The sequence below is a fragment of the Periplaneta americana genome, chromosome 12 (assembly GCF_040183065.1).
Source record: "Periplaneta americana isolate PAMFEO1 chromosome 12, P.americana_PAMFEO1_priV1, whole genome shotgun sequence".
NCBI classification, from domain to species: Eukaryota; Metazoa; Arthropoda; class Insecta; order Blattodea; family Blattidae; genus Periplaneta; species Periplaneta americana.
This window is the reverse complement of record NC_091128.1, coordinates 43994248-44021945: the sequence shown is the minus strand read 5'-3', so window position 1 is coordinate 44021945 and position 27698 is coordinate 43994248. Positions and strand designations below refer to the sequence as shown.

At 36.7% G+C, this 27698-nt stretch overlaps 1 protein-coding gene across 2 annotated transcripts in view; it reads left to right on the top strand.

Moving 5' to 3' along the window:
- The window catches only part of LOC138710354 (myogenesis-regulating glycosidase-like), a 78722-nt gene that overhangs the window by 15085 nt on the left and 35939 nt on the right, over positions 1-27698 (top strand). Inside the window, exons 2-4 of one of the 2 annotated variants that reach the window (XM_069841190.1) lie at positions 1156-1210; positions 3987-4023; positions 12293-12406. In XM_069841190.1, the coding sequence (XP_069697291.1) occupies positions 1156-1210; positions 3987-4023; positions 12293-12406 (206 nt within the window). The remainder of the gene's footprint in view (positions 1-1155; positions 1211-3986; positions 4024-12292; positions 12407-27698) is intronic. The other variant, XM_069841191.1, reaches the window with a different exon arrangement.

The window sequence follows — 27698 nt, the reverse complement described above, 5'->3', positions numbered from 1 at the left end:
GTAAGCTATGTTCTTTATTTTGTTGTTATCTCTATTATGTAATGTGTACGATAGTTGTTCATTTTATTGCATTATTTGTATCACTGTGCTGGACTTTTATTGGCCTATGGCTGTTGTCCAGTACATAAATATCAATAAATAAATAAATATTATTATTATTATTATAATTATTATTACTATTATTATTATTATTATTATTATTACTACTATTATTATAATTGACTTCAGAAAATATTCGTTTGGGACCAATATCGTATTAGAATTTTTGCTGCACTCTATCTTTAAAATATGCAGTTATATTACTTCCGCCCTGTATAACATTCCCATTTCATTATTATTATTATTATTATTATTATTATTATTATTATTATTATTATTATTATTATCACCACAATATTATAATAGAAGTTACAGTGCAAACCAATACGAAATTGTATCGTGAAAATGCCGTTTCTTGTTAGATATCACGTGCCTAATCAAGTAACAAAAACAGTTACGTGCCTATTGCAGGACAAATAGGCATTTCAGACCTTCTTTCTTCTCTTGATTACAGAGCTTAATAACATTGTAAACAACACGCTGAGCTTGTTTGTGAGTAAGTTTATTGTTGTCTTTATGCTGCATCATAAGCAAAGTGAACACAGGCGGTTTAACCTTCATCAGACTATACTGTACCTCCTTGCTCTTGTGTTCGTATTGCACCATCGTCACACATTCTTTCCGCTCATCCACTCGCATCGGTCGGCTTACACCATAGACCGTAATTGGGGTGGGATATTTTGCACCGTGTTAGATACGAAACTTGAAACTTTTCACAGCTGCGTGTGGACTCTTTCAACATTAGACGCAAATAAGTATAAATATAAACCTATCAAGAACAATTCCAGGTCTTGGTAACGCACCAAACAAATACCTTCCAGTATCCCCTGAAGATCTCGTGGTAGCGTCTTCGCTTCCGAACTCAGCGGGCGGGGGTTCAAATCCCTGCTTGGAACGAGTTGTCTGGGTGAGGTTTTTCCGGTGTTTTTCCCTCACTCCTATGGTTGAATATCAGGTAACTTTATCAGGCGTCTGGAATCCCACTCATTCTCGTCACTTCCTTTTCTCCCACATCGTCCGTTCCTCATCATTCTGGTTGTCTTATTTGGTTTTCAGTTCACGCCTGCGGCGGCCCTCCGAAGCTGCTGACTCTCTCGGCCGGCCTCCGTGGGTATGTCAAGCGTGGTAGTTGGTGGCCAGCAGCGGAACCCACTCTCCTCCCGACGGGAGAGGGGGTTTACACCTCAGACCGTTGAGACGGGAGAGAGGGCTTACACCTCAGACCGTTGAGGAGACGGGAGAAGGGGAATGTGGGGGAGCTGTTGAGGTGGAAGGGTATAGAGATTTGGAAGGATGGCGGGGCTGGTCGTTAGAGTGTTAGCGGTTAGGTCGGTTTGGCGTAGATGCGTCGGTGGACTTGCAACCCATCCTAGGGGCGCACAATAGACCTCAGGCAGGGCCCTCTCGATTATCAGGCCTGGACAGCAGAATCGTTACATCATACAAAGCGGCCATGCTCTGCATGTCATTTCTCTTGGGTATATTTAATAGCGGTGCTTGACGTATTTACTCTAGTTAATAGTAAATTACATTAGCAAGACAGTAATCAACATAATTATTATTTTATCTGTAGTAATCTCAGATCTCGAGTGACATTTATCAGGACTATTTTGTGAATAAAATAAAAATGTAAATAATATATCCCTAACATTCGATGACAAAACGTTAATAATTGTATATTTACGAATACTTAACCTATCCAGACATTGTAAAGTTGAATTAGATGAATGTCGATTACTGCAATAAAGAAATTGGATGTTATTCAGTAATGCCAATTGCGAAAAGCGAAATACAGGTTTAACGATATTAATTACATGTACTGCGCTTTTCTCTTATTGTTAGGCCTATAACAGAAATACATTTTCATTATCTGCTGGAATAATAATCTAATTTAAAATGTTATAATATAATTACAGTAACCTGATTAATACATTCATTAAATGAAGAATTGCTGAAAACGCAGTTACCAAATCTGAATGAAGGAGTGTAATTTTCTTCAGATAGCTTACAATGGACATGGACTTAGAACACGAAGATGTAGATGTGGAAGTAGTATTTTATTTAGTACTTCATCGTTACATTAGAACTAAGAACTATGTAATATAAGTGGAGACAGCTATATAGCAATGCTTATGTATTCACACTACAGCGAGACATATGTTGTCAGAGTCCGGACTCTGTATGTTGTTACACAGTGAAGCCAACTCTGTATAGATAATTAAAACACGTATTTTATTACGCCATTATGTATGGAACGAAGTTTGATCAAAGACCTTGTATATAATACTATACAAGATCTTTGGGTTTTATATGCGATGATATTACATAAATTTGAACATATGACTTTCTATGAATTGTTTAATTTCATTCACGCAATACAAATTTTATAGGCTACAATTAGGTTAGTTACCTTTGAGAGCGAGACAGTGTTAGCTGTGCCTTATTTCGACCGTTACTCCGTGCTACAGGAAAGCATTTTCCATAGCTCGATAAACGTATTCTCACTGTAGTTTGTAACGGAACTGAAGCTTCATCTACACAGTTCAATATTCCAATCGCGTATCCATGCAATGTGGAAAGAATATTGAAATAATCAAGTTTAAAACGTACGTTCAATTAAGGTGCATGAAGATTTTGCATCTACATGGTGCGCCGTTTTGAACTTCGTCTTCACTGAGTAAATATATTAATTAATAATCGATTTACGGGGAACAGTTGACGACACCGACTAAACAAAAGAACAATCATGCGATAAATTGATAGTGATAAATCTAGCTGCAGAAATTATCGCGATGTTTGACTGTGACTGGTTGGAATTCAAAATTTCATTACACTTCATTGGTCGAAAATAGAATGACGTCATATAAACGAAATAGTCTACTACTAATTGCTACGTACTGCTAAGACTGACTACTGTTGGTACAGAAGAATGACAGTTAAGAAGGCAGAAAACTGAAAGAAATGTGTAGTTCTCTAAATAAGTAGAAGCAGTAGATTTATTCGTGAGATGTCATTTAAATACACACTGTAACCTGTTTTTATGTGAAAGTCTGCAATTTTCTTCTTGTTCCTGAAGCACCGGCAATACTATCTTGTTTCATTCAAAATATTAGCCAATATAGTTGTGGCTCTAGAAACTAGCATACTCGAGGATGTCCGCAAACACACACTCTATTGTCACCACTATCATCAGCACTTTCACATTGTTCACGTATTAATATTTTTAAGAGACGCCTTTATTTCTTGCATTAATGAAGTCGCTCTCATATTTGTCCGAAATTAAACACTGGAACTCTTTATATGCAAGTAAAGTCAAATATGTGGGCCACAAGAGTCCTCCTCTGTCCATTCTTAAATAGTTATTCAATTGTACTGTATCGCTGGAATATTCTAATGTCTGATTGTCCTTTTCATTAGCCAATTATTTCCAATAGATTTTAGTAAGTGAACCGTGTCGAAGAGAATGTAAACATCTTCATTCATTTTGAAGGGATTTTTAAAGGTAGACGTTAGTTGCCCATTACATAATTTCCGTGGCGTGTTCCTGTTGACTCTATTGTTGTCAGAAATGAGAGTGATAACTCGAAATCCGCATTGATTCAGGATGTTTAAAATTGATACTGTGAACTCGTAAAGCTTTCCTAAAGTCAAATTCTTTACGGGAAAAAACCTACTATATCTTTTTTGTTTGACAGCAGCAACGTAATCATAAATGATTGCATTGTGGTAGCAGGTTGTTATTTTTATCTGCAGGCATCCCACACACAAGGATAATGTGGGCTACACTTTCGCAATAGCAGAACGGTGACACAAAGTCGATGCGAAATTTCACGAAAACTCCACAGTTCTAAGTGAAACATATTAACGAAGTTCCTCTCTTCTTTCAGATCAAAATGAAGAGCAGATTGTTTTTTGTGGTGTTGGGTAAGTAACTATCAAGCTACAACGTTTGTTGTTTGTTGTTTTGCCAACTGTCTGAAGACAGGTTTGAACCTTATAAGTGACACCAATAAGGAATCACTCGTGAAACAACTAAACCAGGAGTAAGGGTACTTCATTAAGGGTACAAATTTTACTCTTACTCTTACATTTTACTCATGTTCAAAACCTATCTCCTTCCACAAATTTTGAACTATCTGCATGAAATTCTTTACACACCTCCCTCAATCTGTACTGTATGAAAGATGGCAACGATATCTTAGTAGGATTTCAAAGGAAATTAAAAAATAATCGTTTGTACAGTCGTGGTAATTTTTTTCGTCTTTGAGCTACAGTAGATAAAACCCCTGACCACATATATAACAGATTGGCCACCCTCATGTTTTTTTTTTTTCAGAAATGCATTTTTATTGAACTACCAGGTCGCAAAATGGACCCCTGCCTTTTACAAGATGTACCTATGTAACATAGTACATGATTCAGTATAAAAAATACAATTTACATTCAAACACTTTCACCAAGAGTAAAGTGTTTTACAAGAAATCACTCATTCATTAAACACGAGAAATTACTAAACTATTGAGCAATGGATTTGGATGTGTTCTTACAGAGTTTATAGATTTGGTTCTGGCATTTTGAATATAATCACTAAATAAAATTATATTTAGTGACTCATATAGTTGAGAGTTACTGATATCATAGTCTGCTCCCGTGATTGTCCTACATACTGGTCTTTGTATTCCACCCATTCTTTTAATATGACGTATATGAGTATTTTACCAAATTTCACAAGCATATAGCATATATGAACGGATCAGACAAGTGTATAATAACACTTGGGCTTTAAGAGAGATGCGAATTTTGAAAAGAGGATACAGCAGCATGAAACGTTGAAAAGCTCTGTCTCTGATTAAATTTATATGTTGTCTGTAAGTCAGTCTTCTACCAAGATAAACGCCGAGATATTTTACAGCCGAATTAAAAGGTATGTTTTGTTGTTGAACTGTGAGTTCTTCTGGTAAGTGTGGGAATCTTTTAGTGAAAACCACTGCCTGTGACTTAGTTCCATTAATCTTTATTCGCCATCTTGTAGACCATTGTGTAAGTAAATCAAGAGCTGTTTGCATTTTTTGACAGGCGAAAATAATATTATGTCTTGTATAGAGAACTGTGTCATCTGCATAGAGCATATGTAAGCATTCAGGTTTCTTTGGAAGATCTTGTACGTAAATGGAGTACAAAGTAGGTCCAAGAACTGATCCTTGAGGAATCCCAGCTTCAATGACTCGAGACGTTGAAAGTGATGATCCACATCAAACTCTGAAGGTTCTGTTGTATAAATATGTAGCAATGAATTGAATATAGACATTAGGTATGTTAAGTTTAAGAAGTTTATATAATAGCCCATCATACCAGACGGTGTCAAAAACTTGCTCAACGTCAAGAAAAGTAGCAACAGTATGCTGTTGATGATTGAAGCCATCTTGAATATAAAACGTGAGTATGAATACGGTTCCTCAGTACTGTGTAAATTTATGAAGCCAAATTGTTCATGTTGAATGCGCTCAGGTGTTTTAAGAGTGGATTAAGGCGAGACAAAAGTAGCCGCTCAAGAATTTTACCAAAATAATCCAAGAGACTGATTGGTCTGTAATTTTGTGGTAGTATAGGATCCTTTAGTGGTTTAGCAATAACTGTAATTATTGCACATTTCCATGCTTGATGAAAGTAGATCAATCGAAAACAAGAGTTATAAATTTTAGAAAGGTGTACAATAGCTCGCCTAGGGAGTCGTTTCAGTGCCATTATGTAGCTTAGGAATGGACCTGTATGTCCTAATAAGGTTCATAGTAAATGTCCGGCAATTGCCCTAGCAATATCTATTGCAATTCTCTTTATTATACCAATATATAATTCAAACTTCCGAGATATACAATTTTATCCTATTAACCAAATCATATTCTGATTAATAACAAATATTGTAATTTTCAATCGGCTTTAAACCATCTGGTCCAGCAGCTTTGTTCAATGGGAGTTTTTGTATAATGGTTTTGACTTCGTTTGGAGTGACATGGGGTATGGATTCTACAGGCTGTTGTTGACGAATCTGTTCTGCTATTATTGTGACCTCATGATTGAATATAGCATCAGATGGATGTTGATGTGGTTGAAAACGTTGTTGAAAACAATTTGAAAGTACTTCAGCTTTTGCTTGAGGATCATATACCATCTCTCCATGAGCATTTTGTAGAGGTGTCACTCCTGAATGGGTAGTTTTTCCAAGAAGATTTTTTGTGAAGGTCCAGAACTCTTTCCCACATGGTTGTAATGATTCTATCTTATATGCAAAATCTGTAATTATATGTAACTTGTGTTTACGTCTGATGGCTCGCTGATAGCGATAGAATGCTCGTTTAGCTTGTGGATCTCTGAACTGTTGCCATCTCTTTCTTGCAATATTTTTAGCTTTGAGTAGTGGTGTTAAATCATCGATTGTATCGTTTGTTTGCTTCATAGGAGACAAAGTCGTAGTTTCTTCAAGTGTAGAAGTGATAGTGTCAGTAAGAAGTTTCACTGCCATGTCTATATCCGTTGGCTGATGAATAATTGGGTTTGCAGGAATGCCTAATTGAAGTCTTTTGGTGTATTCGTCCCAATCAGTATTCCTCGATAATGGTGTTTTATATGGTTGCCGTCCACACCTGTGGAGTAATGGTCAGCTCGTCTGGCCGCGAAACCAGGTGGCCCGGGTTCGAATCCCGGTCTGGGCAAGTTATCTGGTTGAGGTTTTTTCCGGGGTTTTTCCTCAACCCAATACGAGCAAATGCTGGGTAACTTTCGGTGCTGGACCCCGGACTCATTTCACCGGCATTATCACCTTCATATCATTCAGACGCTAAATAACCTAGATGTTGATACAGCGTCGTAAAATAACCCAATGAAATAAAAAAAATATATGGTTGCCGAATGATTGGAAAGCTAAAAGTCAGAAGAATAGGTACATGATCGGAATCAAGTGCTTGTAGACATACTTGTTCTTGAGGAATTTGTTTTGTCTTGTAAAGACAAATGTCAAGAACATCAGGTTGATGTGTTGGAACCTAGGGATAACGAGTAGGTTCTGCTGGCCTAGTAACTGCATAATTATGTTGAGTGGAATGGTTCAGTAATAATTCCCCCTTAGGTGTAGTGATGCGGGAGTTCCATATACGATGCTTTGCATTGAAATCATCACACATAATGAAATTTGTATGTACAGAAACGAGAGAGGTTAAGTCTATCTCATACATCCGATAATATGGTGGATAGTAAGCAGATGCAATTAACGTTTCTACACCATCTAATCTTATATAAACGCCAGTAGCCTCCAGAATATTGAATGTAGGCAGAGTAGCAAGACGGTGTGGTATTGATTCCTTAATGGCAATTGCTGTACCACCACCTTCTCGTTCCAATCGATCAGAGCGATAGATGATACAATTACGTAGTCTAAATTTCATATGTGGCTTTAAATGAGATGCAGTGATACATTCCACATCAATACTATGTATATTTAACAATTGCTTGAACTCGTACAATTGATTGCTTATGCCATTGGCATTAAAGTTTAACAGAACCAGATCTTTGAGTAATGATACGGATTTAAGGACCATATTCAGATTCTTGGTTTGTGGTGTAAAGTGCAAAGCCTTCTATTATTATCAAAATTGTTTATATAGGATCACTTGCAGATTTTAGACGCTGTAAAGTGTGCTGGAATATATTAAGAATTTTCTTAATATTTAGGCATCGCATTAAGGTTATAATATCTCTGAGTGATTCTGTCCGTGATTCTGAACCAGAAGAAGAATTAAGTGTGTTTTGATATGCATGAACATACATGGGATCTGGTTTTGGTAATTCAGGAAAGTCAAACGACAGCCACACAGGGGGCGTACTCTCCTTAATTCTATTTTCTTTGTTTCTAATCTTTTGCTGTAGAACAGCTCGTTTTGAAACTTATATTGGACACTGTCCATAGATCCCTGTATGGTTTCCATTAGAGTTAGCACATTTTTGGCAGAATTGAAGGACTCATAAATGGACGGTCTACAAATAAATGATTATTGCTACATTTAACGCATTTGATTTGTAAATTACATCCCTTTGAAGTGTGGTTAAATCCCTGACATCTGTGGCATTGAATCACATGTGGTTTTGGTTTGTATGTTTCTATTTTTATTATGTGATGATCTATATCTTTCAATTGAAAAATTGTCCTTGAATGTTCGTTATTTGGTAAGGTAACTATCCAGACTGGTATTGGACGTCTTTGTGTACTTCCATCTTCTATCAAGATAGGGACAGATAATTGTCAAATATGTTCAATCGAATACGATAATTTTTCTAGTTCTGTTTTCAATGTTTCTGCTTCGACGAAGGTGGGAAGTCGTTTAATAACTACTTGAAGCAATTTGTTTTCTCTAGGCTCATGAGAATAAAATTGTATATTTTCAGCTATAAGAGTTGAATACAGCTTATCATAGTCAGACCTGTTGGCAGTGTAATATCTTATACCTTCGTGTGTGTAGCTAATTTTCATTGTATTTGTGAGCAATGATTGTAATTTATTATTTTTGGCAAAGAAGTTTCCATCTGGTAATTTACTCTCCATTATCGGTAGCATTCTTGGCTGTTTTGTATGTTGAGGCTTATCTCTTGGTGTTGTTTCTAATAAGTTGTGAAGTTCCTGTGTCAACACTATCAACTGTAGTTTCCAGAGGGGAAAACCGATTGTTAAGAATTACAGAAGGATGTACCATATCTTCAAGTTTTGAAATAGGAGATTCTGAAATGCTAGATATAGCAGGATTTTGTTTCATCTTTTTAGGTTGATCTTGCTCTTTCGTATCATTGCACATTCGTGAATAAGTCTTCAAATTCGTAGGAAGCTGAAATTTAAAGCTCTCTGACGAGACGGCATTAATTGTATTTTGTGAATCGTTCATAATATTTTGAATGTGTGGCCCTTCAGCCATGCAAATTTTACACTGTTAGTAACACAATAACTTAAATAAAATTAAAAGAAAAAAAGACGACAAACAGCAATTCCTTAACACTGAACACAATAAGATATTTAAACTTTATGTTGTTTCTATATTCCTTAAATATTAGATTAAAATAATAACCTAGGCAAAATGTGCGCGTTGTTTACTTTTCCACAGCTTTCTCAATCACTCTCATGTTAAAAACGATAACGTGTAGACGAGAACAACCACCAGGATGGTCACAGTCGATTAGTACCAACCGCTAGATGGAAGTACATGTGCTCCACGCAATTAATTTTTTTGAGTTTTAAGATGTTTTTATTAAAAGTACCAGGTCTCCTGGACCCTTGCCTTTTTCAAAAATATGATTTTATAAATTGAAATGTAAATAGGTTTTGTTAAAGAAAATTTGATTACTAAGACCGTCAAAGACGGAAGTATTTGTTTGAATTTATGTTATATCTCTTAGTATAGGGTTGGCATGATGAAGTAGCTTATTCCTGTATGCAGTCTGTAGATCTTGAATATGAGCAACCAGGAAAAGTATATGAAGTTCATTGTAGAGTATGACATTGTTCGTGAGGTAGTGTGCACCAGTCATTATTCTGAATTCCTCCCAGACTCTTCAGGTGGCGAGGATGAGCTTGGCCCCAAATCTCACAGCAGTATTGGATGTATGATCTGATGACTGATGTATACAGCAGGACTTTTGCTTTCCTTGAAGTCAGACGTTTGAAAAGTGGATAGAGTGCCATGTATCTTTTAAATGCTTTGTCTCTTATGTTTTGAATGTGATGACTGTAAGATAAACGTTTGTCTAGAAGTACTCCAAGATATTTAATTGATGTGGTAAAAGGTATTATTTGGTTTTGAATACTCAGTTGGTCTATAATCCTGGGAAAACGTTTAGTAAAGACCATCAATTGAGATTTTACGCCGTTTACTTTTGACCTCCATTTGGTTGACCATTGTGTTTATATATTTAGGGCATTTTGCATGTTGACACAAGCTGCATGGATATTAAAATGACTGGTAAATATGACAGTGTCATCAGCATAGAGACTATTTAGGCAGTCCGGCACTGTAGACATATCCTGGACATAAATGGAGTAAAGAAAAGGTGCAAGAACAGATACTTGAGGAACGCCTGCTTCGATGTTTCTGGAGGTAGAGAGGGCTGCTCCTATTCGAACTTGAAATTTACGATTTTGAAGGTAGTCAGCTAGCAGATGAATGTAAATACGCAATTAAAGTGGAAGTTATAACGTGACTTCTTATACTGTCGCTAGATGGCAGCATAATTAAACTTGATAAAAGTTGCTACATTCAAAGCCCATAAGAGTGATCAATCTGTTATATAAGTGATCTGGGATAAAACTAATGAGCATGCTTAAAATGTCCATGTCAATTGTTATTAATGACAGATGCTGAACATAATAGTAAAATTTCAATTTAAAAAAGTGAGTTTTATATGAGGAGATGAAAACGTTGAAAATAATTTTATTGATTTTGGGACACGTTAACACTTTGTTTAAAAAAATTAAAATTGTTTAACAACACGTTGAAAGTGTTAAAATTTTTAAAAAGTTTATGTACCTTAGACAGACGGCCCGTTTCGACGCCGGTGCTGCGTCATCTTCAGTAGTTCGTAGGACACTGAAGATGACCCAGCACCGGCAATATCAGCAAAATAGTCTGCTATAAATTATGTTCATGTAATATTTCGTGCTGTAGCAGTTCGGTTGTGAGGGTCGCATACAGAAGTCTCTCCCAAAAGTGGGTCGCTCCTTCAAAGAGTTTGGACTAGAGCATTAATGCGAGAGCTGTGATACGGTGTCGCCGAGCTCCGAGTGCGCACAAGAAGCGGTATAAGTACAACGATTTTCAAGTCAGTATATTTTGTAAACGAGGAAAAAGCAAAATGAACGACTTTTACCACGTTTCTCAGCGAAAGAAAATTAGCTTAAATATGCATTTTCGTTAAACTGAAACTAGACGACCTGAGACGGTTCCTTTGTGAGTCATATGGAAGTGAGACCAACTATCGGTTGTTGGCCTTGGCCCTCTATGGGCTATCGCGCCACGGATCTGTTGCAGCAGTTTTTTTTGTAGTAAAACTATATCAAATTTAATAATATCATTTAAAAGATAGTAATCATTAGGAGCACATGGGCATAAAAGTTACAAATAAGTACCGTATAAAATCCGGATAATAATAATAATTATAGTGATAATAATGATAATGATAATAATAATAATAATAATAATAATAACAATAATAATATGTTTGCGGAAGGAGAGTGAATAAGTAAGCTAATCTTATTTAGTATTTTGAAATATGAGACTGAATGGAGATAAACCAAACAGTGAAGTTACTTAATCCATTACTCCGTCTGGCACGCCGAAAAGAACCAAAGATAAGGGCAGACAAGAAATACTAGAATAACTGCTACAAGTTCGTCGTTTTAATCATAAATAGGCTAGATGACCACATGGTGCCATAAAAATGAAATTAATTCCAAGTGACCACCACAAAACCAGTTTTGGCCCATCTGTGAAGCCTGGTTCAGACGGTGCGTGTTTCTGTGATGGATTCCAAGGTGGCTGCGCGGATGGGTAGCCTGCGTACTGACTGGCTGGCTCCCGTGTTGCCTACGGTGATGGTAGTTGTTCACACGGAGCTGGCTCTTTTCACAGTTCAAATTGGAAAATCATCTGCTGCTTCATCTGTTGCCAACACTCATGGTCAGAAAGAAACTAAACCGTGAGTGGAAAACAACTAAAGTCCTACATTAACAGTAGCAAATGTCGTAATAGAGTAATTAAGCCATAAGTGCAAAACAGCTAAAGTCCGATATTTAATTGTTGTTTCTTAGAAACTAAAGAATGTAGAAAAAAACAGGTTTAGTTGGAAAACAACGAACGTGGCGACATGGTTTCAGTGGTGATATTATATGATCATCTTTGGTTTCCAGCCTGCAAACCATCACGAAAAATAGCAAGGAACCTATCCTCGAAATCCAGCAAGCTAGCCATCCACGAAGCCACCAGAGCGCATTACTTCCGGCGAGTGACCACGCAGGCTACCCATCCGCGGAGCCACCATGGAATCCATCACAGAAACACGCACCATCTGAACCGGGCTTAAGTTTTAATTTGGAATTCTCATACATTGAATCCTGGTATCTAGCAATTTTACTAATGACAAGTATGTTTTTTGATAACAGGAGTGCAGTTCTGTGGACTCTTGACGCTGGAACTGACGCTTCAGTCGTCCGACGAACCATCCTCGAGCATTTTTAAACCAAAAGCATTTGTCAACAAATGGAGTCTCCAACATGGTAAGTGTCTCACGAGCTTCATGAAAGGAAAATTAAGTCGCTTATTAAATACAGAATTGACGAGCTCAAAATGTGAAGTAAGGACTATAGAGAACCCTCTTTCGTAGAAGTTGGCAGGTTTAATAATTATTGCACACTAAAGGCTCATTCACAATGAAAATTAAACATAACGTAAGCGTTAACTTAAGAATGTAAACGTTACAGTAAAATCAAGAAGTCATACCATCATTCACGATGGGGACATAAACATAACAGCAAACATACTTGGTAACCATGGACACATAACAACGACGCCATTTCCTCATATTCTGTCGTATACTTCAGCGCTCCACGATTGTGTTCTGTTTGCAAATTACGTAAGCATAAGCATGAAAGTTTGGAGGTTGCAAACTTTCATGTTAACGTCTTACGGTAATGTTAATGTCAATGCTTATGTGAATCATTGTGAATGATCCCATTTGGTAGCCTGGGCGCAAACTTCTGTGTTTATGTTACTGTTATGCTTAATTTTCATTGTGAATGGGCCTTTAGAAGTTATTTGTTTTTATGCTCGACCATGCCGAAAGCTAGTAATTATACACATGGTAGCAGTCATTTAATGCATGTCATTAAAGTACACCTATTCATTAAAGTTCAGATTTTCGATTATTCTCGGATATGCAATCGAAACACAACTAGGGAAACGTCACGGAGGCTGGAAATCCAATACTGTCGAAGAAGGTTATGTTCTGTTACTATAATAATTAACGTTAATTGTAAATAATATTCAAATAAATTCAATTTGTCATCTCGTTTTTCAATGTCGAATTCAATTTCAAGGTTATATCAAGATTAATGTTTAATGTAATCTCTAGATTATATCAAGGTCGTCGACATTCGTTTCCCGGAAAAAAATCAATACTTTCGCGTCTGCGCACATCTCACAATTTATTAGGTAGGCTATTGCACTCACTCACATAACAATAATATGAATATTTATGAATAATTTCAAGTTAGAATAATGGTCGAGCATAAAAAGTCGCTTGCGCTCGTTTCATAAACATCCTCGCGTCTTAATTACTACCATTATAGGCTCGTTGCATAATGTACTATTATGTTACGGCGATACGCGTCAGAAAATTAAGAACTATGCGAAAACGTTGTAAAATAGACTTATAATGAAGGCATAGTAGGCTATAATACGTGTCCACCGACTAATGGCTACAAATATTGTAGCACTTTTAAATCAATAGAAAAACCAGTGGACCAGATGGAATAAGGATAGGCTACAACTGCTAAAATATGGAGGATAGCTTTTTTTAATCTCAGATGTCACTTCATTAACAAATTGGCGCTCAACCAACTCAAATAACAGAAAAATGGTTAGAACCCTATGTAATACCTATATTTAAAAAATGAGACAGGAACACTGTTGCCAACAATACAAAAATTGTTCATTAAGAGATGAAATAGAGGAGAAGAAAAAAATATATAGCGTAATTCTGAGTTAGATGGAAATATACACGTATTCCTTAGTCACACAGAACTAGTTAACCGTTTGGTAAAGAGAAATGAAAAAAATCAAATACTTTCCTGCAAGGTTATATTTCGCCATACAGTACCTCAGGGCGCATATAATTCACTAATCACTAATGTAATAAAAAAACATATGTAGAATATAATAAGCAATTGGCCATTTCTCCCAACGTGTATGGGCGAGATGGACATACGATATAGGGATAGATGACCACCATTATTTTGAAGTAAAATGAATAAATATATAAAGATTTTATTGCAAAACAAAGAGGATTTGTACAATGGACACTTAAATATAGTGTCTAAGTGCATAATTATGGTTGTTTGGAATTATTCTACCACTCAAATTTTTTTCTTCTTTTAGTGAACACAACACAGAGAGAAACTGAAATACTTATGAACATGTAAATGAAACGTAGTCCTAAAATGTGAATGTAACAGCATCTTCAAATCTTCTCTGCCACAGAATATGTTTCGTGCAGCCATCGTTGCTAGGATACACATTTGTTCCAATCCACTTGTTCCTTTGTTTCAATCAGTCAGAGAATAATGCCAAGTTCTTCAGCAGAACTGTAAACGAGACTACCGACATCGGTCCTTGTCAGCGGAAATCCATGTTTTAACATTTTTTAGTACGGTATGCGCAAAAATATACAGTACTGGATTTCGCGCAGACCGCATGTGCATGCCTGTGCGTCTGCGTGTTGTTGCATCACCATTATGTCACAGTCTACTATATACAGTCACGAAGCTTGAGTTTTGAGGGTGCTAGAAACAATAGACTGTGATGGTACTATTTTGCATTGCCTGTAATGAGGCGATATTAGCGATCCTAGTGGTGAGCAACTATCTAATGTTTGCATATTTACTACGTATTGAGCTTCGCGACTGTATATACTAACTAGACTGTGATTATGTATTGTTGGTTGTGTAACGGACGTTGTGCTGTGTGTTTGGAATTGACAATGGGTCTCGCGACGGAGGAAAAAAAGTGTTCACAGTGGAGTATTATTTTCGCTCGTACGGAAATGGTTATCAAGGCGGGCCGAGTTTAACGTTAATGGCGCAACAATATCGTGAACACTTTAATCAGCCGGCACCAAGCAACACAGTTACGCTGTCTATCGTTACAAAATTTCGTCGTACGGGTAGTGTATTGTGTATTGTGTCAACGAAAGGGAAGGTCTGGTAGGCCAGTAAACGGTGTGCTAGGTCCGTATTTCATTGAGGATGATGATGGTATACCTCTCACTGTTACCCAGGAACGTTATAGGAACATGGTGGTCAGGCCATTTATTCAGGATCTAAGAAGGTTTTGTCGTGCCAGGAACATTCAGATGAATAGACAACAAGACGGGGCGACCTGCCACACCGCTCGACAGTCTCTGGCTATGCTGCAAGAAACCTTTCCAGGACGAATCATTTCCCGCGGGACTGAGTTCCCCTACCCATCACATTCCCCCGATCTTACACTACCTGATGCTTACGTGTGGGGAATGTTAAAGGTTAACATTTTCAACTGTAATGATCCACCCACAACTCTGCCTGTATTACGTCAGAAGATCGTCTCGTTTTTCAGGACTCTGCAGCTACCTATGTTCCAGAATTACTTACTTACTTACTTACAAATGGCTTTTAAGGAACCCGAAGGTTCATTGCCGCCCTCACATAAGCCCGCCAGCGGTCCCTATCCTGTGCAAGATTAATCCAGTCTCTATCATCATATCCCACCTCCCTCAAATCCATTTTAATATTATCCTCCCATCTACGTCTCGGCCTCCCTAAAGGTCTTTTTCCCTCCGGTCTCCCAACTAACACTCTATATGCATTTCTGGATTCGCCCATACGTGCTACATGCCCTGCCCATCTCAAACGTCTGGATTTAATGTTCCTAATTATGTCAGGTGAAGAATACAATGCGTGCAGTTCTGTGTTGTGTAACTTTCTCCATTCTCCTGTAACTTCATCCCGCTTAGCCCCAAATATTTTCCTAAGCACATGTTCCAGAATATGTTTCAAAATCTGCGTGATCGTTATGAACACTGTATACAGCGCAATGGAGCACATTTTGAACATTTACATTATCATCCCGAAAACTAAAAACAACAAATAACAGTAACATATTGTTGCAGTACTGTATATTTTGGCGCATACTGTACATTTTTTTACAGACATGATAGTACCCATAAGCCGGTTAATAATATTTAAGTAATGGTATTTCCGTCTATGGCTTATCAAATTTCAGAAGTTTATTTTAATTTTTAATTTTACGACAAACGTTTTCGCTCATGCGCATCTGCAGGTCTTATGAAAATGACATGAGATAAATTCACAATTAAGAGTACATAAACAACACAAAAATAATCGCATGTGTGCTTGGCGTGTTTTAATGATATATTTGGAATTTGTAAAGTGACTATACTAATAACAAATCTGTAACCAAAATTTTTCTGATAATTTTCGCTTTTTCAAAAATAATTTTTCTCAACATGTATAATTAACCATCCTGAGACCAAAAATCACATTTTTGAAATTTTTGTTTATATGTCTGTCTGTCTGTCTGTCCGTATCTGTTATCTTTTCACGCAATAATGGCTGAACCGATTTGTATGAAAATTGGAATATAAATTAAGTTTGTTCTAACTTAGATTTCAAGCTATATGGCATTCAAAATATTTTATTTAAAAGGGGGCTTATAAGGGGACCTGAATTAAATAAATCGAAATACCTCACTTTTTTATTTTCATGAAAAAATGTTACAAATAACAAAAGTTTCTTTAAAAGCGGTTTCCGATAAGTTTCATTCTATGCAAAATTTTGATAGGACTGATATTTAACGAGATACACGAGTTTTAAAATGACAATGCGTTTTATCAGCTCCGCCTCGGACTAATAGGCTAAAATGAAATGAAATGAACACAAATGACCGTCTATAAGGGGCCTTGCACAACAACAAACAGAAGCTATTCATTTAACACCATTTTATATGGATATAATTGCATGATGGTAATATAATTATAAATATTTATCAAAATTAACATACAGAGAATGTTTCTGTGTTTATATGAAGTAATCTCGGAAGCTACTTAACCGATTTTTATAATTATTATTTCACCATTGGAATGTGTAGTTTCTCTAGGTGGACATAATGCTATATGCTATTACAGTAACTCCTGAGTGAATCGAGGAAAGGTAAGATTAAAATAGATTCTTACGCACAGGAAACTTGATATTCTGTCGCAATATTGTATTACTTGATTATTTAAACTTTATTTGGTCCACATAAAATACTCTAATTTTATACACTTCAGTTTATCTTTGTCCACATAACCTAATTGTATTTTTAAGAGTTTTGTCGTAAAGATGAGTATTTTTCCAGGACCAAAAATACATTACATATGGAGTAAACATTAGTATTTTACCGTTGAGTTCACTGGAGCTCAATTATTTTACGAAGTGTCACAAAATAGTGTTCTTACGCTCATAATTTACACATATTCGTTTCCTGTCTTTCTTAAAATTATATCTATGCACCACATTCATTTTCATCTCAGAGAATTAACGAACAACAAGAGTGTATTGATTTAGTATGCAGTAATAGTACGTTAGCTTAGCATTAGATTATTTTATGATCCAAATATTAACTATGTTCAATTGAATTGTGTTAAAATAGATAAAATGAATAAACTATGCAATAAATGCAATGCAAAAAAGGGGTAATGAGCTAAACGGATTATGTTGCGCTGTTGTAAAAGTTGTTCGTCCTGAGATTCAAGAGCCCTCACAACCAATTAAAAACTTACCAGTGGCGTAGCGTCAATGTAAGCTAAAAAGCTCAGCTTCCCCAGTTAATAATAATTTCATAATAAACCTGCAGTCTATGGACAAAATTATTTATTAATTTTAATAGACTTTATATTTACTCGTTAAATATTGTGATGCGGCAGCACAGGATGATTTGTGATGCAGCAGTAAACAAGAAGCCTGCACACACCAGCTTCCAAGCATACTGGTTTCTTACACTCATTCTTCTGTGTAACCCACCCCGCAGATTTTCTATCCCTTTCTAACTAAACTATCCCGGTCGCAAGTCTCGCAAGAAGCTAGCTTTGACATTGAAAATAAGTAGTTTCCGATTTATCTCGTTTCGTCAGTTGTGTTCAGTTGAAGTGTTAGTGTGCATTGTGGCTGATATAATAAATAATGAGTGAAATAACAGTTCCTGACACTAATTTACTTGAATTTTTACGACAATTCAATTATCAAGACTGACTTACGAACAAAAGTGTGATCTAAAAAACAAATGACCGACTCTCTTCCTGTCAATGAAGGACACAACCAAAACACAGATGCATACTTACGTAATGACACTAATACTGTATCTATTGACCGTTAATATTGTGATTTCTCTAACTATGACAGGGAGTGAGCTAATGTTATACGTATACGTGTCTATTTGTTAGAGATATGTGTAAACCGTGAAATCATATTTTACTACGTATCATTTGAGGTCATGCCTTATTGGTGTTACTTACGAGGTTCCAACCAATCTTCGACTGTTGACTTGACATTAACTACTATTTATTTTAAGACTATATTTTTGCAATACGTTTTCTCATATTGCATGAAAGACAACTTGAATTAGCTTCTCCTGCTCAAAATTTCATGCTACGCCTCTGAAACTTACTTATCGGAGTACAATCCATTATCAACACACTTTTTAAATAATGTAAGACAGTACAACACCTTATTTCAAGTGGCATCGTTTGGTGCAAAAGAATTACATAAAGCCAATTCTATACCATCATTTAAAGTTCAAGCATAGGCTTATCATTTAATTGGAAATCTTCTTTGTGCTGAGGGTAAGAGCCCTCAGTTCTTACAAGCATATTTCATTTCAGACGCTGACCAATTGTCTATTAGGTCTAATACAGTATCAATCTTAAAAGTAGAATTGACTGAACAACTCCAGAAAGTATTGTATGATAATATCAGTTAAATTCATAGTTTTAAATACAACTTTTAGAATGATTCAGGAGCAAACAACTTACAACATACAAAAAGCTATTATTCACTAAGTAATTACAAAACTGTATTTAGATTTAAGTCAATATTTATTTCTAACACTGCAGCGAAGCGCACGGGGATGTTTAGGCCTATTAAGTTAATAAAATCGATGTAAAAATAAACAAGTTAAGAACAATGTAAAACATATTGTGAAAGAATTTACTGTAAAATGCATCCTTTAAAACTATCGACATTTAGTAGATTGATGCAAATATATTTCCATCATTTGTTAGTATTTGTTGACAATTGTTTGTAAGTTAAAAACCAATTCTACAGGGTGTTTCAAAAATACGGGGCATAATTTCAGGTATGTATTTCCCACATGTAGACAATCAAAATAGTTCATTACAATATGTGTCCGGAAATGCTTCATTTCCGAGTTATGGCCTTCACAACATTGAAATTCACCGGAACGTTTTTCTTTCCGCAGGTCGTTGCCGTCAAAGGAGACATTAAGAGGGCACTCTGACAGTTCATTCCGAGGCGAAGATTACATTCAGTGTTGTGTAGGCGTTAGACTGTGCGACATGTATTCAAATCAAGAGCTGGCAGAGATGCACTTCATGTACGGTAAGGCGGACGGCAATGCTGCGCTGGCTCGTCGTTTGCACCAGGAGAAGTACCCACAGCGACAATGTCCAGATCGGACATTACGTCTCCATTACCGTCTGTGCGAGTATGGAAAATTTAACCCTCCTGGTTTGGGAAGGGGACGACCAAGATCTACAACTCCAGAAGTACAGGAGGAGATTCTGGAGGGTAGCGTTGCAAGTCTCGATTTCTACTTGTGGGGCCATTAAAAATCATTGGTTTATTCGTCTCCGGTGCCTGATTTGGAATCCCTTCGGAATCGAATTGTGGCATGTTCTGAGGACATACGCAATACACCTGGAGTTTGGGATCGTGTTCGCAGGTCAATGAGACATCGATGTGAGGTCTGTATTCAAGCAGGAGGTGGACATTTTGAACATCTTTTGTAATGACAACGACCTGCGAAAAGAAAAACGTTCCGATGAATTTCAATGTTGTGAAGGCCGTAACTCGGAAATGAAGCATTTCCGGACACATGTTGTAATGAACTATTTTGATTGTCTACATGTGGGAAATACATACCTGAAATTATGCCCCGTATTTTTAAACACCCTGTATAGTGTTGATTCTATTTTAAAATCATTACGGCATTAATATGTGCGGTTGAACAGATACATTGTGAGGGATGTTTGACACGGTCGTTTCGATGTAAATTGGGTAACTCTTCGTTTATTACTACAATTTATAATTTACAGAACCCTCTGTACAATTTACATAGAAAGTAGTCCATAGCATAGTGTATACTAGTGTCGTGCATTTCAAGCGCTATGTTCGGTTTTAGTTTGTCGAGCGTGACAAGAACCGAAGTCTGCTTTGAAGAAGCGGATCTACCCAGCTCGCTCAAATCTGTCCTTTCAAGCTCGCTGGCCTCTCCTACCCTCTCCTCCCATCCATTCATGCTTTTATCTTCGTAAGGATTTTAGAACAAATCTTGTGAAGTTTATAAACATGTAAGGACAGGTAATTTGTGTTACAAAATGATCATTAAACATCGACAGAAATATGCGTACATATACAGTCTATACACAACTAGAAATGTATTGACAATTCTCTCTCGCACACGCGGAAAGGGAGCGACGTTGTGAAGTTGTGCAGTAGTGCAGTGCGCCGCCTGTTTGCTGTGTCGGAACTAAGCAGCTGACATGAAATCGTAAACTCATAAATTTGTATCATACGGTAGTCTTTGGCCAAACTAATATAATAATAATAATAATAATAATAATAATAATAATAATAATAATAATAATAAACATATGAATGAATGCGAATATGGTACATAGTGTGTAAGCGATAATTTCTCCCCATTAATATCTTACAATCATTGATTTTATTTTATACTCGAAACCTAAATTCTTTAAGACAGTGTGCAGGGAAGAAACACTGCCGTAGCAAAAACTGCATCTCGAAATGAAGTTTGCAGCTTTTTTTTTTAACGTAGGATGCTCCTCCTGTCTGTAATATAAATATACAAACCGTCGGATTGCATCCTCCTGAAAGGCATCTAAATTTGTCACCCGCTTTTCCACTTTCCTTTTCTTTCCCGGGGTTTCAAGTGGGGAAGGTCAATCTTCTTGCTCATTCAAGTTAAATTTCTCCTTTCCTATTTTAACGATGGTGTTCTTTCCTATTTTGGGAGCCTCTACAGTACTATTTACACCTGTTGTACAGGAATAAGATGCCTGCCATTGTCTCTTCTTTCTCGAAATAGTCCAGCACACTACAAGCCATTTCTCTCGCCTGGCTTGTAAGAGGAGCACCTTTTCCGTTACTTCTAGACCTCTTGCTGTCCCTTGTAGCACTCCTTTCTCTCTCTGAGCCCATGGTTCGTTTTGTGCCGCTACCTGTAGGAGTAATGCCTTGCGAAATTGTACAGGGACATCATTTTATTTTTACTTCAATTTTTATTGTACCTGAGTTTTTTAATGTACTTCACTCCCACCCCTCCCCACAGATCCAAGACCGCAAATACAATCATAGTAGCCTTACGGTCATAGTAAACAGTACGTTCCAAAAATATGTTCGCGTTTTCCAGTGTCGAAAGAGCTTTCAATATTGCATCATTTTCCATTTGCCTACGTCGCATCCCGGTTTCCTCCACCTGCTTCTATTCGCCTCTCTGTAAATGCTAGTGGCTGGGCTGTCTTAGCTCTTTTCTGAGAACATTAATTTCTGTTAGGAATTGGACGTCTACGTAATATTATACCCATACGATTGTTTAAAATAACTTAAATAAAAGGGCTTCGTTAAGTAATTAACTGTCACTTGATATCCTCCCTTTCTACGACGCTGCGACGTAACCACTTGGACGGAGAGTAGACAGCATGCCTGAGTAATTTTATCTTTTCGGATCGGGCAGAAGTGAAGATTGAATTTACAGTATGTAAGGTCTCTTTTATAGAGTAGGTACAGAATTATTTCAACATGAGTTACTGATGCGAAGTACGAACCTGGTAACTGGAATTACGTACAATAGTCTACAGTGCGATAATATGCACATTAGAACTGAAGCCTGTATCAAAATGAGCGGCCACCATTTTCAAAAATGTGTGTAAATATCCTTATTATGATTATTTTTCAACTTACCTTCATTCTCCATAGTGTAGGCCTACGCTAATGTGCTGTAGACAGTATAATATACACTGCATAATGAATACGTCCTCATGGAAAGCTCAGTTCGTGAGTAAAAACACTCATTGTTAATACAGTACTGTATTTTGATTAAACAAAAACCTAATGAAAATTATCAAACTCAAAATCGCGATATTTCCTAGTTTACGTAAATGGATGAACTACTTTTCTTCCCTCCTATACCTAGTGAAGTGATTTGTTTGTGTATTACGCCAGTATCATCGAACTCCAGTCCTGGAAGAGAGAGCAAACGGTGTTTCCGGTTCTTAATCGCTGATCCAAAAGTATAGCCAGGTTAATATTAGAAATGTTAGTAAAAATAAAATGATGTCCCTGTATAAGTGAAACACACAGACACTATAAATCGCGTTACAAACACACTCACAATTAAATTAAATTTAAAACTAAACTCAAACTAATTCTACCTTCATCAAGAACAAAATATCTACGAAAACAATAGCCACGACAGAACGCCAATAGTAGCTGTAACACTGTAACGAAGATCCAACATTTCCGAACAAAGCACGTGCTCGCTGCGAAACAGTCGGCAACGTCGGCCTGTCGTGTTGGTCTCTGATAGGCTAGTTTGGGCGGTTGCCATGGTGACGCTTAGAAGTCGCTGAATTGTCAATACCTTCTAGTTTTGTATAGACTGTAGGTAAATCACATTTTTTTAAGAATATATGACAATTTTTACTATACCAATTACTTACAGAAAGTAGCTATAAATACATTCTTGACATAATATTCAAATAAATCACAGTTGCTCAGTAACAATAGATGTGTGGCTATACGGATGATTAAAGTATTACAACATGAATACTTAATAAGACTAAACATGTATAAGTCCATAAAAATAAATTATTTCATTTTCATATTACACGTCACTATAACTTACAATATCCAACCTGTTAATAAATAAAATATTTGATTTCATTTTTGTACTACACACAATTCGTTATAGCTTGCAATATCCAACCTGACAATAAATTAGATTATTTCATTTTTATAATATACATAAATTTACAGTACTCTACCTGTTAATAAAAAAATCATTTTCATATTATACGAGTATATAATTACAAGGGGAAAAGGAACTGACCACTCTACCCCATTATCTCCTGGCCTAGTTGCCTCACAAGTGTTCCCTTCTTGCTATCACTTTTGAGGTTCAAATCTGTCTTCTGACAATTGACTAAACAACAAACAACAGCGTAATTAAAACTTATACTATCACTCTGTTAATAAAATAATAAATAAATGTTTTCATTTTCATATTATTGTACATAATTATAACATGCTATCCAGCCTGTTAAATAAATAATTTCATTTTTATACTATTTATTATCGTCGTGCATGACAGACACTATGTTCGGTTCATTTTGTCGAGTATGACTAAGTTCGATATTTGCAGATGTTCGCTTTGCCTGTCGTGTTTGTTCATCAATATTATGAAAATATTTGCTGTCCTCCTCTCCCATCTCTTCATGCTTTAAACTAGCGTCGTGCATTACAGGCGTTATGTGGGTTCATTTTGTCGAGTATGACTAAGTTCGATATTTGCAGATGTTCGCTCTGCAGAAGAAGACCTGTCGTGTTTATTCCACCTTGTTATAAAAAAATTCGCTGTCCTCCACTCTCACCCTTCATGTTTAAACCGCTTAAGGACGTTACCACAGATCTTGCGATTAGTTAGTCATATTAAATAAGACGAAGTTTGTAAAATCTTGGTTGCCGGTCTCATGTTCTAACATCGCAGGACACTATTTTAAACCGCTTAAGGACGTTAGCACAGATCTTGCGATTAGTTAGTCATATTAAATAAGACGAAGTTTGTAAAATCTTGGTTGCCGGTATCATGTTCTAACATTGCAGGACGCTATTTTAAACCGCTTAAGGACGTTAGCACAGATCTTGCGATTAGTTAGTCATATTAAATAAGACGAAGTTTGTAAAATCTTGGTTGCCGGTATCATGTTCTAACATTGCAGGACACTATTTTAAACCGCTTAAGGACGTTAGCACAGATCTTGCGATTAGTTAGTCATATTAAATAAGACGAAGTTTGTAAAATCTTGGTTGCCGGTCTCATGTTCTAACATTGCAGGACGCTATTTTAAACCGCTTAAAGATTTGAGCACATATCTTGCGATTAGTTTTCATATGAAATAGGACGAAGTTTGTAATGTTTTGGTTTCCTCCCTCATGTTTGAACATTGCACAATACTAATCGGTACAATGAACATATGCGTTTTTTCTGTAATATATTGTGCCGCGCGTCCTGCAGAAGGGAGGGCGCGAGGAGAGGAGAGAGAAAGCTGCGTGACGCTGGCAGCTGTGCGGGATGAGAGAGCAAGGAGACGCAAAGCTTTGGGCCAGGCATGTCAAAACCTTGCACATTGTGCAGTAGAGTTGGGCAACACGATTCTTTTTCAGAAGTCGATTCCAACGATTCAATCATACATTACGAATCGATTCTAACAATTCGTTCACAATTCTTCTCAGTCTGCGATTCCAACTATTCTTTTGAATCGTCAATGAGTTCACGATTCTTCCTACTCTGCGATTCCAACGATTCGTCAACGAACGACTTACAGGACACTTTCCTTTGCAAACCACGTGTAGAACAAAAACGTTCTACATCTCTCGCATAGATGGCATAAGAGGCAAGACATTGGATTGTCTCTTTCTCATTGGCTGGAACCATTCAGCACGACCTCCATTAGTCTACAAAATTACCCAAGATAATGTTTCTAAATCATAATTTATCAACTGAACCTTATTACGAAGTACATTTTTTGCATTACATCTCTATTTAACTATGCACATTTTAGGTTTGTGTTAATTATTTTCCATACTTAACAAATGCAATATTTTGATTTCACTCTCGCTCGGGAGTATTCGGCACGGTTCGGAAATGTCCGTTGACAGGTTACATCAAACAAGTAAATAGAATCGTGGGTTACGATACCATGTCAATTCGTTACTATTCTTTTGAACGACGATTCGTTACGATTCTTTTGAACGACGATTCGTTGATACCACGAATCGATTCTTACGATTCTTTATTATTAGTCGTTCGAATGAACGATTCGTTCACGAATCGACCCAACTCTATTGTGCAGATCAGTACGGGTGCTCATTGAACTGTGATTGCGAATGCGTTATGGAAAATAAAGCGAGGAGTCCACAGATATAACGAAGAAGAGAAATCACGAATCATATAACATAACTGTTATGATGTTTTCCTCAGCCAATAGTAATTATTTTAAAATGAAAGGCTTTCATCATATCATGTGGACCTAATAGTGACACGAGAATTTAAATCATATTAGTAAAGTTCTCAAAATATGATATTCGCTTGCTCTTATTTCTTAATTAGTACTCTCACGGCAAGAGAAACATGACAATGATGTTGTTTTGGAATCTGTACTAACACAGCCATCAATGGTTAGACGACTTACAACTTTTATTTGATAAGCTGATAAATGATGAGAATATAGTGAGGAATAATTGTGAGGCTCTTGAGGTTGTAAGGGAAGGAAGAAAGAAACTATTTGTAAGGCGGAAAAATTTTCTGGAAAAATGATACATAATGGCGAATTTTCCACCTCACGTTACTATATTATCTTAATATACTTACGTTAATAAATCTTTAAACCTGATATAAAGAAAATGTCCTCGCTTCACAGCTTGTGAAGTACTCTTTTAACTCAATTCAGTAACGCTCCCAACTTGCTAATACTTGGACTCAACGTTTTCCAAATAAACTATATATAAATTTAAATTCAAGCTTAATTTATCCAATTTATTAATAATAATAATATGAATTTATATTAATATACAGCAAGGAAATGATTCCAGTGTAAAAGTCTCACAATGTCCTATTGCATGTAATTGGGAGTAAAATATTTTCTTTCTTAGCATTTGTGCAGCAATGGTCCCAATAATGCTTGAGGAACAATGAAAGAGTATTACTTTGAAATAATCAGTACCTACTACGTAAAATGAAATATTGTGTTCGTTTTTTGTTGTTTCGAAATTACTGCAATATTTATATTTTCTTCTAATACTGTATACAAATCATGTAAATAAATGATTCTTTACAAACGACTGCATTGTGAACTGTAACTGAGTAAGTATTGTTTCTTGTGTTACAATTAATGTCAAATATAGACACTGACAATAATGGTGTTCTTCCTTCTGCTAAGTATGTTTATAATGTCCAAATGTCAATTTAATTGAACACTAGAAGCGCAGAATAGATTCTTGTACATCCCTCCCGCTAAGAACTGGTAAGAGCAACACGTGAATGACGCATTCTGCACAGACCGGCGTTCCGCGCACATACACTGTACTTTCAGTGTCTCATTTTTGACATGCCTGCTTTGGGCGCTGGGCTGTGCGAGGTGAGGTGAGGGGAGGGGCTTGACGTGGACAGAAGCAGTGTTTTCTGGAAAGCCACGCGAACAGATTGTTGTATAGTCGGAGGCACCGATTTTGGCAGATGACCTCAATGACATTTCCAGTAGGCGAGCCAATGTCTTGTGAGAACTGCAAGAATGAATTGCGATAAGGCTGTCTGTCGTTGTTTATATGTTCACACTCGCCTCTTGTATCGTCATTATTAAGGTACGGTCACACGTCGCTACTTTTGCAGCGCTACTTTTATACTGCAGCTGCAAAAGTTGCGTGTCGTGTTCACACGTAAGCCAAAAGTAGCGCGCTGCACGCTACTTTTCGTGCTGCGCAACCCGAGTGCAGCAAAAGTTGCAACTGGAGGTTGCGAGTCTGTTCACACGCAAAGCGCTACTTTTGCAGCCGCAGTCATGCTGCAGGTTTCCATCTCCGTGTTGACTTCTCAATATACATTTTGTGGTCATGTTCGCATTATTAAGAAACTCATGCGAAAGCTTCCTTATCTATTATTTGCTTTTCTGTCGTATCTAGTATTCAGAAAATTTGACATTATTTTTACTATAAAGCTTTTAAAAACGCCTATATACTTAAATGATAACCAACAGTATATTCACGTAATCAATGTTGGCAACCCTCCTGTTCGGAACTACGCTACGGAAAATTTAAAAAATGAATTATATCGTCACCAATTATGCTCAGACTGTGTTGTGTATTTAATAACTGTTACAAATAATTTATTTTCATCACATTTAACATTAAAATATATCCAAACAATAAAAGTATCATTGACACATTTGGGTGGTAACACTGGTTGCACCCGCAGCAAAATTTTCAACAAAACCGATATCAAAAATACTGCGGCTGCAACCCTGAGAACCCTGTTCACACGTCGCTACTTTTAAGTTGCGCGCAGCATGGAAAAGTAGAGGGCAGCAGGTTCGGCAGCCTCTACTTTTCGGGTTGCACCGTTGTTCACACGTCGCAGTACGAGAGTTGCGCAGTTTTTTGTACTGCAGTGCTGCAAAAGTAGCGACGTGTGACCGTACCTTTAGACTATTAATAAAACACCACA